The 13,627-nt window shown below is 39.8% G+C and overlaps 1 protein-coding gene across 1 annotated transcript; it reads right to left on the bottom strand.

Moving 5' to 3' along the window:
• Positions 1-1,255: 1,255 nt before the first annotated feature.
• On the bottom strand, positions 1,256-1,670 carry LOC110177230 (uncharacterized). The gene has a single exon (XM_020943849.2). The coding sequence runs from the start codon at positions 1,645-1,647 to the stop codon at positions 1,444-1,446; it is 204 nt and encodes a 67-aa protein (XP_020799508.1). The 5' UTR covers positions 1,648-1,670; the 3' UTR covers positions 1,256-1,443.
• Positions 1,671-13,627: the final 11,957 nt, after the last annotated feature.

Genomic DNA, 13,627 nt, shown 5'->3' with positions numbered 1-13,627 from the left:
TCGAACAGAAAATGAACTTTCAACTGTCAAAAAGGTAAAATAAAAAAGAGCCAAGACTAGGAAAATCAGTGGGGAAAAAAGAGAGAAATATGAACCTCTTCCCATCTTGGCCAAGACTTTCGTGTTGCCATAAATTTCATTTGATATTTCTATGAACTGACAAGGTATGTCAACGCAAGATAAGCAGCCCAAAGCCCTGTCCGACTGCTGGCCCCTCATATAAATGACACTTTTGGTCCTTTCGCAGAATGAATTTTTAATTAACATTTTGCAGTTGTGTCGGACGAAGATTGAATGGGAAATTCTAAAATTCTGGGCAACCTAAAAGTGCATAGCAAATAAATATACCTGGGGCTTGGCATACATTTGTTTGGAGTTAAGATACAGGTTTCTTATCTTGTTTTATATACAAAAGCATTCACATATGAATATTTTATAACTTAAATAAGATAACTCATTTGTTTACCGCTCTTTAACTTTAATATTATTCTCTACAAGAAATTGGTCTAATATACATATATTATCATACGGCTGTATTTTTGGGTTCACCTTATCTAAAAGTAAAACAATTACCACGCAGTATATATGCATTTTATTATTACGCACTTTATAATTAAAATACTTTTTATACCCTGCTTAGTGAAGACAATTTGCATTTAATTATTTATTGTTTGTTATTCATTTTATTACTTCCACTGTTTACCCATAAATAAAAATGTACACAATATTGCTTATTTAATTTCGTGATTATAATTTGGTTTGCTGCCTTAAACCGGTGTACAAAAATCAGGTTTTATCTCTGCGCAGCGAATTCATTTGTGTAGCTCTTTAACAACAACAAATTATAAACAAATGATTAGCAAATTAATATTATATGAGTATTTGTAAACTTTTAAACTCATAATTTTAATAACTAAAAATTGAAAAATGCAAGTAAGCTACAGTTTACTATGTTTAATTGAAATGATTTAATAGAAAATAAGCCTAAATGTTTAATATACAAATTTGGTTGTTAAGGCCGAATACTCTTTCAGATCTAGGAAAACGTACTGAAAAACAAATATACTTTGTAATTTATATACTTCATTTTTTTATATCTAATTTCTGTTGGCGAATAATCTAACTTGTGGAAATCAGAGATATAAACTGATGATGCCATTGGGTTTCTTCAAATAACCAGATTAGATTCATATGCATAATTACCTAGAAGTATGTATAAAACAAAAAATACTTAACAAAATAAACTCAAGAATTGTACAATATACACATACATTATTTTTTATTGGGCTCTTAAGTATTTCTTATAACATTTAGTAAGTCTCATTTGGAATTAGTTCATTATATTTACAATGACCAAACTTAACCACATATCTTTGCATTTTTCGGTAAATTATTCCCTAAGTTCAATAAACCGTCCAAAAAAAAATTACTGATAAGGTACTTTCAGAAGGCGAACATTCGAACACTGATTGCTCCCAAGGTGCATTCGGCCTCAATGGGTCGCTCCTCCTCCTCCAGCTCCCGGAGTCGCACCAGCTGCAGGGGTACTCCCACCCGGAGGAACTCCAAGCCGGCGTTGATGAGGCTCAGTTGCAGCCAAATTAGGGAAAGGCAGAGGCAGGTCCAGCTGCCAATGGGAGACGTCATGCCGGCGACTAGGTTATGGACCCACTGCTAGGTCGGGTGGGATCAGGCACGAGTCTCACCAAAAACGTGTCGTTGCCGGGCAGATGATAACGAAATTTCCCTCGTGTGATAAGCTCACTTGTGGCGGGCTTTTGTGTCTCAACATTTTTGCGGGGGGTACGTTCGATGTGATTCCACTCAAACTGCTCCATCGAACCTCTGTCGCAGCGCATTTCCACATTTCGTTCGTTTCGCTGGGGGGCTTTCGGCTTCGGCTTGCGTTCGGCTAGGACTCGTATTTTGGTCTCGGGCGAGTTCGCAACAGGATGCGCATTGTGCAGGATGGAACATGAGAGCAAACTCACGTATCATGCTCAGCGCTTGTTCCACGTCCGAATGTTCCTTGGTTCTGCTAACTGGGTTAGTGGTACAAGTTCAGTTTGACGCATTCTCCCATCTCGCGTTCCAGTGCCGCTTGTTCCGCCGCCATCGCTCACTCGGCAAGGATATGTGCATCCCAATGGCAGGATAACTCTGAACACCCAACTCAAAGGGGCCACAAAAGGAAAGCGACTTCATCAGCTCAGGCAAGCAGCGCTCTTAGCCGTCTCTTTCTTCGCGGTTGCCATCTTCCTGGAGCATCCTTAATTGAAACTACATCGTTTACCTACTTGTAAGCCATCCTATCAGCATCTGCATCTGCTCCAGCGGGTCTTTGTCGCTATCTCTCTGCCTTTTGTTTGTTCTGGCCCAGCATATAGCCGGTGAGCCAGCCAGCCATTCAGTCACCTCTTATCCTTCTCCTTTGCCACCGAATGCATCATTTGACAGGGGGCACTCCCATCGCTTATTGGCAGAAGGCTTCCTGGTATCCATCTCGGGTGACGCCTTTGTTCTGTTCCTCGCCCTCCCCCCCGTTCGTGGCCAAAAACGAATCTTTTGTTATGCCAGCCGCTCAACGACGACGACAATTGCACTTGCTGATTGCCCTCATTTCAGACTTGAAATAATATTAAAAACTTTTACTCCGTCTCGCCTGCCGTGTCTGTCTGCCTCCAGAATCCCCCAGCTTCCTCTGTTCTTTTGTCTTTGTCTTCACCCATTCCGCTTGCCACATGCTGCATGCTGCATGCCGCCTGCTGCTGCTGCTGCTGCTGCTATTGCCTGCTGGCTGCTTTCTGCAATTGCAAGCCATGTTGCATGTTGAATCGACCCGAGTCGAGGCCCCCATCTTCGGCCAGGCTTTGATTCCCGTACTTGTTCCACTTCTTGTTCTTGTTCCTATCCCTCTTTTATTTACCACATAAATCACATGCCAGTAGGGACGAGAAGAGACATTTCTATATCTATCTACTTAAGGTTTTCACTGCTCGACTAGCAGCACTTCCTCCCGAGGGCACTGGGAAAAAATTGTAAAAGTCTCGGAACACTTAATGCCGGAATGTCCTTTGTTCTTTAAAAATGAGCAGAGCTCTCTGTACCTGAGAGTCTCTTAATTCATAAAAAATATCAATATCGGCGAAGATATTAATAATAGTTATGCAGTTTGTACAAAAGAACCATGAATTATATGAACTAGCATATGTAAATAATATAAATTAAAATCATTTCCAACAAATATATAATTTAAGCTCACCAAAAATAAAACCAAAAAAAATGGATTTGTCATCGCAGACAAAAAATTTTAGATCTCTTTAATTTGTAATATATAAATAATTCAAAAGGACAATACAAATGCAATTGTTTGTTTTATAAGAGCAAACCAATCATAGTTTAAACAATTTTTGTGGGAAAACACATTTAGAGTGTTAACGCGAGAATGAAATCAAAAGATAAATAAATTAAATTGACATTAAAAACTTGTAAAATGGTAATTAGTCAGGGAAATGAAAATATTTCTTATTTGTACAATTTGATGATACTGTTTCTTTTAACAACAGGTTATCTTTTTGCACTATTTGGAGTGTGAGTAAATTTAAAGGGCATAAAGTAGAGCTAAATTTTCTTTTATTTCTATATCCTTGGTCCTCAGTGCACAGTGTTTGTTCTCCTTTCTACTCAGCTGGCGCTGCTTATCTCCTGTCCTCGACTTTGTCCTGGTCTCAGTGTGGCCGAGTGCTTTTCGGATTGTTAGTTGCTATTTTTACGATTGCCCATTGTCTGGCCAGCTTTCGTCCTTGCCGCTCCCTGATCCCCTTCATATCTATGTTCCTCTCTGCTGCTTTTCGGGAAGCGATAGGACACGTATCCGCTTTAGGCGATTCCTTGGCAATTGCAGTTGTTGTTACTGTAACTGTATGTAATAGTCCTGCGTGCGCGGGAGTATCTGTGTGAGCTGGCTTCTTTTTTGTCGGGTAATTGATGATTTACAACTTATTTACGCTCCGATTGTGCAATAATTGAAAATTACTCTAAATTCATTTTGGGCATTCCTTGGTAAATATCTTTGCTGTTTTTGGCCATTGGCAACGAAAATGCCAAAGCCAATTGGCTTTGAAAGAAATAGGGCATTGTTGGGGTCTCTATAAACATGATATATCATTTAAGAAGGCATTTAATTGCTTAGTAAAAGTTAAATTTGTAAATTATCAACCCCCCCTGTTGAGTGTTTATTTATTTGAGATGGGAATATTATTAAATTTATATGTTAACTAACAGTTTTTAGTAGTTAACTTTACCATTACCCTTGGAGGGATTTCCAATTATAGTTACAAGTTTCAAACGCTGTGAAAGGGTCAATAATATCGACCTTTAAAGTATATATATTCTTGAGCAGCATCAACAGGCATGCCGATCTAGCCATATCCAGTCGAAATATAAAGTATCGAAATATTTTTGGAATGTATAATAATAGTTAGAACATTGGTTAAACTTTATATGTAGTTACATATTTACTGAAAGATTCTTTATCAGGCAAAAATATTTACGTTTACCTCATAAGAGAACTTTTCCAAGGAATGCAAACCAAATATTTAATTATTTTTCTACTTATGCTCACCAGGAGTATGATCCTTGTGAGAGTATAATTAATCTACTTGCCGCATATCAAGCTTCCCAAAACACATGGCTCCTGCAACTGGCCCGATATGCAGCGTGGAAAATGGAAAATGGGAGTGGCCGGTCTCAGCCAGCGAGCGGATTTGGCCAGTGCTGCACAAAGGAAACTGCAGCTGCAGCTGCGGTAAAAACATTCATGTCTAGGAAGTCTGGCAGGCGGACAAAAGCGAAATGTTGATCCTGCGCCCGAAGGTCGACGAGAGGTCCAGGAGCCGGTGTGGTGCGATGCACACATCTTGGCAACGGGCCACCAACATTACGGCCACACAAAAGTGAAATAGAAGCTGCCCGGTATGGCACGGTTCGGCCTTTAAATTCAATTCGAAGCAAATGATGCAGCTGAAGCTCAAGCAAATTTTCCAGGGCTGCCGCTTCAACAGCTTTCGACTTGACTGCGGCTGCCAGCCAACAACGTGGCTATAATTTGCGGCAACATATGTATGGCCGAGTTTGTGGCAGCTGGCAACCGGCAACTTGCCACTGGTAACTGGCAACCGGCAACCGGCAACTGCCACTCCGTACGCCCAATTGGCTGCAAAGTGGTCGCACGCACAAAAAAATCGTAAATTAATTGCAGCCTCAAAAGTTTCTTTGTTGCACTTACTGCCGCACCACTTTGGACGCACGGCCTCCAATTATGTCATTAGACAAGGTCCAGATGGGCAGCCGTAAATTGCCACCGGGGCGACCATAAACAACAGTCAGGTACGACAAATGCCGTCCTGACATGAAAATGTTGACTAATTTTTCCTTCAAGCCCAACTGCACCCCGGGCCATGCGGCGTATACGCAACGTTGACAAACTTCGCTGCAATTCGTCGCCAATAGAAGCACCATAAATCCCCAAAAACCCAACTCCCCGTCGAGTGCTTTTGGGCAGACCTCTTTCATGCTGCCTCCACGAGGTTTCATCCTGCCCTGACCCGTCCCGATCCGTATCTGGATCAATTAATCCGTCCGATACGGATGAGCCAGGCAAAATTAAATAACTACTGCAGTGCGCTCCTAATCTCGGCCAGATAGTAGCTGGCCGGCTTATTAATGGACGGAAATTTAAAGTGTTCGGCAGAGGAGAGCCAAATATTATGGAATTAAAACAGTGGGATATTTGGCCAAAAAAGTATTTGGTTTAATTTGAATGCCTGCATCTATATCAGGCTTTTTTTATAAAACATTTTATGATCGCAATAAAAATTTCAACGAACTTTTCGCTAAAATTCCCCTGAATGTTCAAATTGTGCTGCTTGAATAAAGCATGAAAATTGGTTTAGCAAAGCGAAATGGAAAATGTGCGAAATGTCAACTGGTTATTGGAAGGTATTTAAATATTTTCTTTAAATTTAAAAAAAAGCTTTAAAATAAGTCAAATGAAGCTTTAGGGGGATGTTAATTATTAATCGAGCATTTACAGAGTTGACAAGCTCTAAATATTATGTACCATATCAAATCGGCTTTAAAAGTTAAAAGTTGATAAGATTTTTCTTAGTATTTTTAAGTTATTAGTTAAAATATGTAGAGTTAGATCATATTTCATAAAATATTGATTTTATTTTAACCAACCATATGAATGTATATATGTTGATGTATAACATATTTTAATCTATACCATTTCTCTATTTTTTATAGTCTTTCCGATCTAGGTGTTAACAAAAAATAATTTCATGTTACGTACATAATTATATCATATATAATTAAGCATGCTTTCGATGCATACAAAATTATTAATTTATTCTTTTTGCCATTCATCAGCCATTCATTATACCCTTGCAGGGTATTATAATTTCAGTCAGAAGTTTGAAACGCAGTGAAGAAGTCATCTCCGACCATACAAAGAATATGTATTCTGTCCGTCCGTCCGTCTGTTCGTTTCTACGCAAACTTGTTATTTTAGTTTCGAAGGTATCTCAATGAAACTTTGCAGTTAGTATTCACTCTGATGTTAGTCGGAACGGGCCAGATCGGACGACTATATCATATAGCTGCCATAGGAACGCTCGGAATATATTAGAAAAACAATGATAACTTTTACAATTTTGAACATATATTTATCTAATTTGATTCAAAGCTTTATTGTTATAGACATTTTTTAGTTTTATGAAAATCGGAATACTATATAACTGCAAGAGAAACGATTGTTTAATGTAGAGGATTAGTATGTATTTTTTAACATTAATTAACTATGACCAGTAAGTAACTCTGATCAGTAAGTATCAATGAACATTCAGTAACTCTGAACAGTAAGTATCTATGACCAGTAAGTAACTATAATAAGTAAGTATCCAAAGTATCTAAAAATATCAGACAGTTTCTAAGTATGTAAAGGGGAACAAAGCAGTAAGAAAATAAATTGGATTATATAGTCTAGACCTAGATCTGATACCACCAATAGCTTCTTCATACATAATATAAATGTCATGGTTAAGACTTACCGCAGTAAAGGACACGTCATTGTTTACTTCCATTCAGTGTAGTGACCAAGATTAGGAGACTTCATCCAAGGTAAGCTTCTTCCTAGTCATGCAGATGTGTTTCATTGGCCACGTCATATTTTTGAAGGCGAAGGCTGATCACTTGCACTATCACTTTTGATGTTAACACTAGGTACCCCTAGGACAGACTGAGGCGCGCGCGACCTCAGCGCCTCTATTTATAGTCCCCGAGCAGAGCAGAGAAGAGCAGAGCAGAGAAGAGCAGAGAGAGAGTGTGAGTGCATGGGAGAGAAGCAGTTGCCTCTAGAGATTAACATAGAGCGATTAACATAGAGTAAGAGGTAGAGAGACAGAGAGGAGCAGCGAGCTGATATTTAATTTAACTATAAACAATAAGTAGCTATGAGCAGTAAGTAACTCTGATCAGTAAGTATCAATGAACATTAAGTAACTCTGACCAATAAGTACTAATGAACCTTAAGTAACTCTGAACAGTAAGTGCCTATGACCAGTAAGTATGTATGTTCAGTTACTAACTTTGAACACTAATTAACAATGACTTTCAACTTTTGTAACAGTTTCAATTTTCCAGTTTTCAACAGATTTTCATCAAATTTGGTAATTAGCCATTATATATTAATCTAGAATTTTGTGTACAATGTTATGAAAATCGGACTCTTTTATTATATAGCTGCCATACAAACGATCGTTAAAAATAGAGGAAAATGCAGGCATTACTTTATTGTTTTTTAACATATATATATAATTTATATTGTATTAATTCCTAGTGATCGAATTTCGGTCTGCAATGGTAAACAAACTTCGGCGTGCCGAAATTAGCGTCCTTTCTTGTTATATGTAAAGTTTTAAAAAAAAAAACAAAAATGTCCACAAAAGACCGATATAAATATATTTTTATGCTTTATCTAACTTTCTTTTTCTTTTTTGTAAAAACTTTGAAGACTATTATTATGCAGACAGAACAATAGGCACACAAGTTCACATAACGCAAGTTATCTAAAATTATATATTTTCCGGAAAACATTCGCATTCATAATTTAATTCCAAGTGGCAAAACTTTCCACTCTCTTTAAGCCCGAAATGAACTAAACTTTTGCAAAAGAGAGCGAGATAGAGTCGTTGAGGAATATTTTTTAATGCTCGCTCCTTGCCGGGCCATTCTTGTGTCGCCATGGGGCAAAAACACAGGACACTCCGGGCCAGGACACTCCTCGTGCGGTCAAAAATAATGCTCGCGGCTCATGCGGCGTGGAGCGAAATGGTTGTGGCGAAAACAGCGGCACTAACAGATGCATTAGCTGCAGACCGGCCAGAATGGTCAGAGCCGGGCCAGAGTCGCTATGGGAATGGGAATGGGAATGGGGTCCCTGCACATGGCTATTAGATTAGGTTTGCGGCCATTGAGCAAGCAGCTGTCGCCATCGAGCGATGGCAACTTTTGCGCCTTGGCCCGGCTAAAACTCCACGCACGATTGATCCCCCGGATTCAGTTACGCATCCCGATACCATTTCCAGGGCCCATGGCTCATGATATGTGAGGCCTCCTCCTTCTCCTCTCACTTGGTATTTCCGCTCTGGTGATTATAGTTGCGTTCCATTTTGGAATGCAATAAACTCGCGGACCGAAATTAACCCACTTTCTGGCTGACTTCTCGTGGACATCGACATCTGCAGCAAGCATTTTGCATCAATCTGCGCGCTGTCCTTTCAGTTGAGTTCATTTAGCAACCGTACCTCATCGCGTATACACGATATTCATACTCAATCCAAATTCGGGGTGGCACTTTGGGTTTGGCGATCAGTAACAAGTAACAATTGATGCTAAAAACAAGTGAAACGGAATCGTTTGCCATGCCAAACGTAATTAAATGTTGCACTTCCGTTGATGCCGGAAGCGGAGGCGACGATTTACGGCTTAAACAACGGCTAAGTGCAGCAATCGACCAGCAACAGGAACTGCTGAACGGATCTAAAAGCGACAAAAAAAAAAAAAACAAGAAAAAAAGATATATAACAAACCCGGTTGAAAACACAGCAAATTAAAATTGTCGCAAACTTGGCCAAACATTTGCCCAGCTCTTATCAATGGCTCGAGTCGCAGTCACAGTCGCAGCCATCGCAATTTGTAACTAACGAGTTCGAGACGGATTCACAGGCACTTGATGAAGTATCCTGGCATCTACAGTATAGCCTCTAAAGCAGGAAACTCGGTATCCTTGTAAAATTATAAAACATTATAATCCGATTTAGGATATATATATTGTACATTCAAGAAAAGTAATGCAAAATAACATTTATCTTTGAATCTAAAGGTGGTAAGTACCTGTTATTGATGTAAATGAAATTATTATTTATGAGATTAAATGCTTGCCCATCTACATCAGCTATGAAAATATGAAATAAATGTATTTATTTACAAACAGCATAATCCAATTTTCACAATTCAAATTAGGTATTCGAGAGAACACATTGACGATTCTTCTGACAGAAACAAATTATAAATGTAATTAAGCTCATTGTTTGCAAAATAAAAAAAGAAAACAGTTTTTGCCACATGGCAAATGTTTAATTGAATAATCCATAATGTCAGTTCACAGGATATTGCTGGAAGGGAAAGCAGTGTGCACTCCTATCCAACTTTAGCAGGCTTGACTATGCAACTCAACCCCCGCCATCACCTCAATTCCGCCAGCACTTAAAACGGAAACGGAAGTGGAGCGACCAGTGAGTGAGCCGGCGTGCAAGCGAGCACTCATTGTCAAGCTCAGACGAAAACTCGGACACGGCCGTGCTCTGTTCTGGCTATTCGCTATTCGCTATTCACCATTTTCCATTCCATTTTCCACTTGTGCTGTTTTGGTTTCTGGCTTTTCCCTTTTTTCCTTTTCTCCGCTTACAGCTCTCTTTTTTTAAGCCATCGCCTAAATACTTGGGCTAGAGCGTGTTAAAGTACATTTGATTTGATTTGATTTGTTGTCGACGTCATGGCTATCGTTAATGGACATTTGGCCAGACCGATGCGACACTAATCGCTCACTTACCCCCAATCCCCTGACTGCCCCCGGGCCACTGATGTATCTGTCTGTCAACACTGAGAAAGGGGTTGCCAAGGGGAGGAAAGCAATTCGAGTGCCATGGAATTTTTAATGCAATTTGTCTGATTTGTTGTTGACGTTGCTGTTGGCTTGTCGTGATTTGTTGCTGATTTTGTCAGTCATTTAGTCATTACAGCGTTTTTCTACACACAGGCCAAAGGGGCGGGTGGGACGAACGGTGGCCCATCACTAATTGTCATTCAAAATTAAGTGGATTTCGCGTTTTAATTGAAATCGTTTGCCAAAATGAGGGACTCCGGGTCGTCGTCTCGGTTGTCTGGCCTGCCTTTAAAGCCAAATTAGGCTAATTCAAGTGCAGGCTGTCCTCACCTGTTCTGTCCCAGCTTGGTTTCATTGCATTAAAGCCACTGGCAGCAGTGGGCCTCCGACAACAATCAGATGTCTAGTAATTGTTTCCGTACAGATTGACCGGCATTGACCACTGCTGACCGTAACCATAACCACCTGCCACTCGAAACCCGCAGAAATTTCCTTTTGGCCAGACAAATGCCAAAAACCAACAGGCACTTCGGAGTCACAGATCTGAGTTCTGAATGCTCTATTAAAGAATTTATAAAGAAATTTTTAGATTAGATTATCATACAAGTTGGAAGAATCCTAAAATAGGTGGTGAAATATGGCTTTTAGTTAAATTTAAATGTTAAGTTTTCATCTTATTAGTCTAAATGAATTTGAATTAGGTTGAGTCTTGTGTTGAGTAACTATAAATATATGCTAATGATACTATAACATTACGAAATATATGTTTATTTCCTTAAATATATAATACAAGAAGTCTTACATTTCTATTAATTACTTATGTTTACTCTGTGAGAATATTCATTTGGTTCATTTAAAAGCGAAGCTAGTTATTTCAACAGGAATACCCTTGAGTAAGAGCCTAATGACATGAACAGTTGTGCTGCGCAGTCCTGCATTGCAGTCTAAGCACCCCAAACAGAATTTCCCCATCCTGGCCATCATTTGGTCCTAGTTTGGGCAAAGAGTTTACGGTCGGGGATTTCCCTGACTTCCTCCAAAGCTCTCGAGTGCGGTTCGGTCAGTGCGTATGCAGCAGACAATTACTCGAGAGCCTGGAGTCCTGCCTCTCCTGCTCCTGCTCCTGGTCCTGCTCCTGCTCCTCCTAACCGACAGCAATCAGAGCTGATGAGGCGCTGGAAAAGCTTGGTAATTTTCTTAAGTCAAGGTATGGCATTATAGCGTGATGAGCCTCATTCAGCAATCAAATCTGCGGCTACTGGGGCGAAAATCTAACGACGGGGGTTGGTAGGATGCCACTCCTTCCGGTGGGTTTAGCTGGCGAGTCGACAAGTGCAGATGCACTTTCAACTGTTTAAATGCCTGTGAAGCAATAAAAACCTCAAAACTTTTTGCCTACTAAACTAAAAACTTGATTGTTGAAAGACCCAGCGAGAGTTTAGGAGCAAGCTAAAAGCAGGAAATTGTTGACAGGATGTTAGGGGGCGGATGCGATTTAATTTGTATATTCAAGCTATACTGGGATTGTTCTCGGAAAACTTTTGCCAGCCCAAGGACATTCGGTAGACGGAAGTGTCTGTGTTGACTTCATTTGTTGCAGTTACAGGAAATTATTTAATTATTCCAGCATCCCGGATAAAGGACCCAGTCGAGGGGTCATTCATTCGTCACACGACTTAATGAAACGACCGGGAGTTGCTCGGTACCATATATAACGTGGCCAAAATGAAGTTATGACTTCATATCGCCCCTCACCCAGTTGGGCCCGCCATGTGGCCAACTTGACTTTTCCTGTCCCAGCATGTGGTGGTGGTCCTGGTAGCATCAACACCTAATGATGGACACCATTAGCATCATCACCATCACCATCCCCATCCCCATCCCCATTGAGTCTGCCAGCTGGCAATTATGGCAATCCGAGAGTCACGTCCTTTACCAAAATGATTTCATCGGGCGAACGTCCTTTGCTTCCGTTAAGGCTGCTTTCGAATATCTTCTAGGCAATAAGTTTCGCCTTTACGACCTTTTAAAGTTTCCCTCCCAGTGCCACTTGTTGGGCTTCGGTTATTAAAGAATCTTTACAAATGGCGTATTAAATAAATTAAATATACGCAGCGTGCTCGATTTTTCTGGGTCCATTAATCAATTGCTGTCAGCGGGGATCCTTTCAGTGGACGGCTGATGTCTGCCCCAGGTCCAACTACAATAATAGCCCAAAATGCCCATTTAAACGAATCTCAAGTGGGACAAGAGGAGAGAGGAGGGGTTGCCCAGCCAGGTAAACAGGGCCAGATTGGACGACAAAAGGCCTCCACCTTATCGCCGACAGCCAGGACATCGTTCGGCTCCAGTCTCGTCCTTGGGCAATGCCAATAAATAAAATGTTGTGTGCGTATATAGGTCTGTGTGTGTGTGTGCATAGTAAAGCCGAACGAGTATTTGCACAATGTTTTAAATCAATTTATCAGCAGGAGGCCCATAAAGAGCGAGGGAACGGGAGAGAGAGAGGGAAACCCTCTGAAGTGTTTGCTGGTTTACAATGCAATTGTAATAATACACACAGTGTAAGCAACGATGAACAAAATGACAATGAAGAGCAGAACGACGCATTTCCATCTTCATTTCCATTTACATTGGAACCACTGCAAACAACAAATATATTTAGTATTTTAAAGGGAATATCTAAACTATTCGAGTAGCTCGTTGTTAAGCATTTATTGTAGAATATAGTGATTATTATTATCAATTAACATTTAACAAATAATTAATATTAAATCTAATTACATTTCATAGATATTTACTTTAATATTAAGCATTTGTAGTAAAATTAAATGGAAATTTTAAATGAAGTATTATTAAAAATACTTCTTGCAGTATTACACCACATTCGTATAGTTTATTAATATTGATTTGTATAATACTTTGCTTATTTAAAATTATCTTTTATGTTAAGATATTGCTAGCAGACCCAAAGAGTTTGGTATTGTATAATTTTAACTATAATATCCATTCCAACTTCTTCAAGTGTAGCATAATCTAAGGTAAATATTGACTCCCTTTTCGCTCTGTGCATTATTGTGACAGAGTCATTGGAGTTTATTGATACGACTGGCAGAGCCAAAACAGTTTTACAGTTATGACTGAACACCCGATTAAATTCTAATATGAATTTTATCGCGATGCCACCTCTGCGGCGATGCCATGCGGAAAGTCAGTTAGTGGAGCTGTCATTAAGAGCGTTTATTGTGATTATAAGGCGGAGGAGAGAGTGCCAAAATGAGTAATGGTGCGAATGGTGAGAAGTGGGGATGTGGAATCCACCGGGGATTTTTTATTAACACCCGGCAAGTGGAAAATTTCGTTGAGTTGATAAAGATTGATTGATGGCTCCGCAGGAAA

The sequence above is a fragment of the Drosophila serrata genome, unplaced genomic scaffold (assembly GCF_035046125.1).
Source record: "Drosophila serrata isolate PLE 108 unplaced genomic scaffold, ASM3504612v1 contig_156, whole genome shotgun sequence".
NCBI classification, from domain to species: Eukaryota; Metazoa; Arthropoda; class Insecta; order Diptera; family Drosophilidae; genus Drosophila; species Drosophila serrata.
Note: the sequence above shows the minus strand (reverse complement) of the source record. Positions and strands in the feature narration are given on the sequence as shown.

Excerpts from the sequence above, each read along its gene's own strand:
- LOC110177230 (XM_020943849.2), bottom strand. The coding sequence starts at position 1,647 with ATGACGTCTCCCATTGGCAGCTGGACCTGCCTCTGCCTTTCCCTAATT.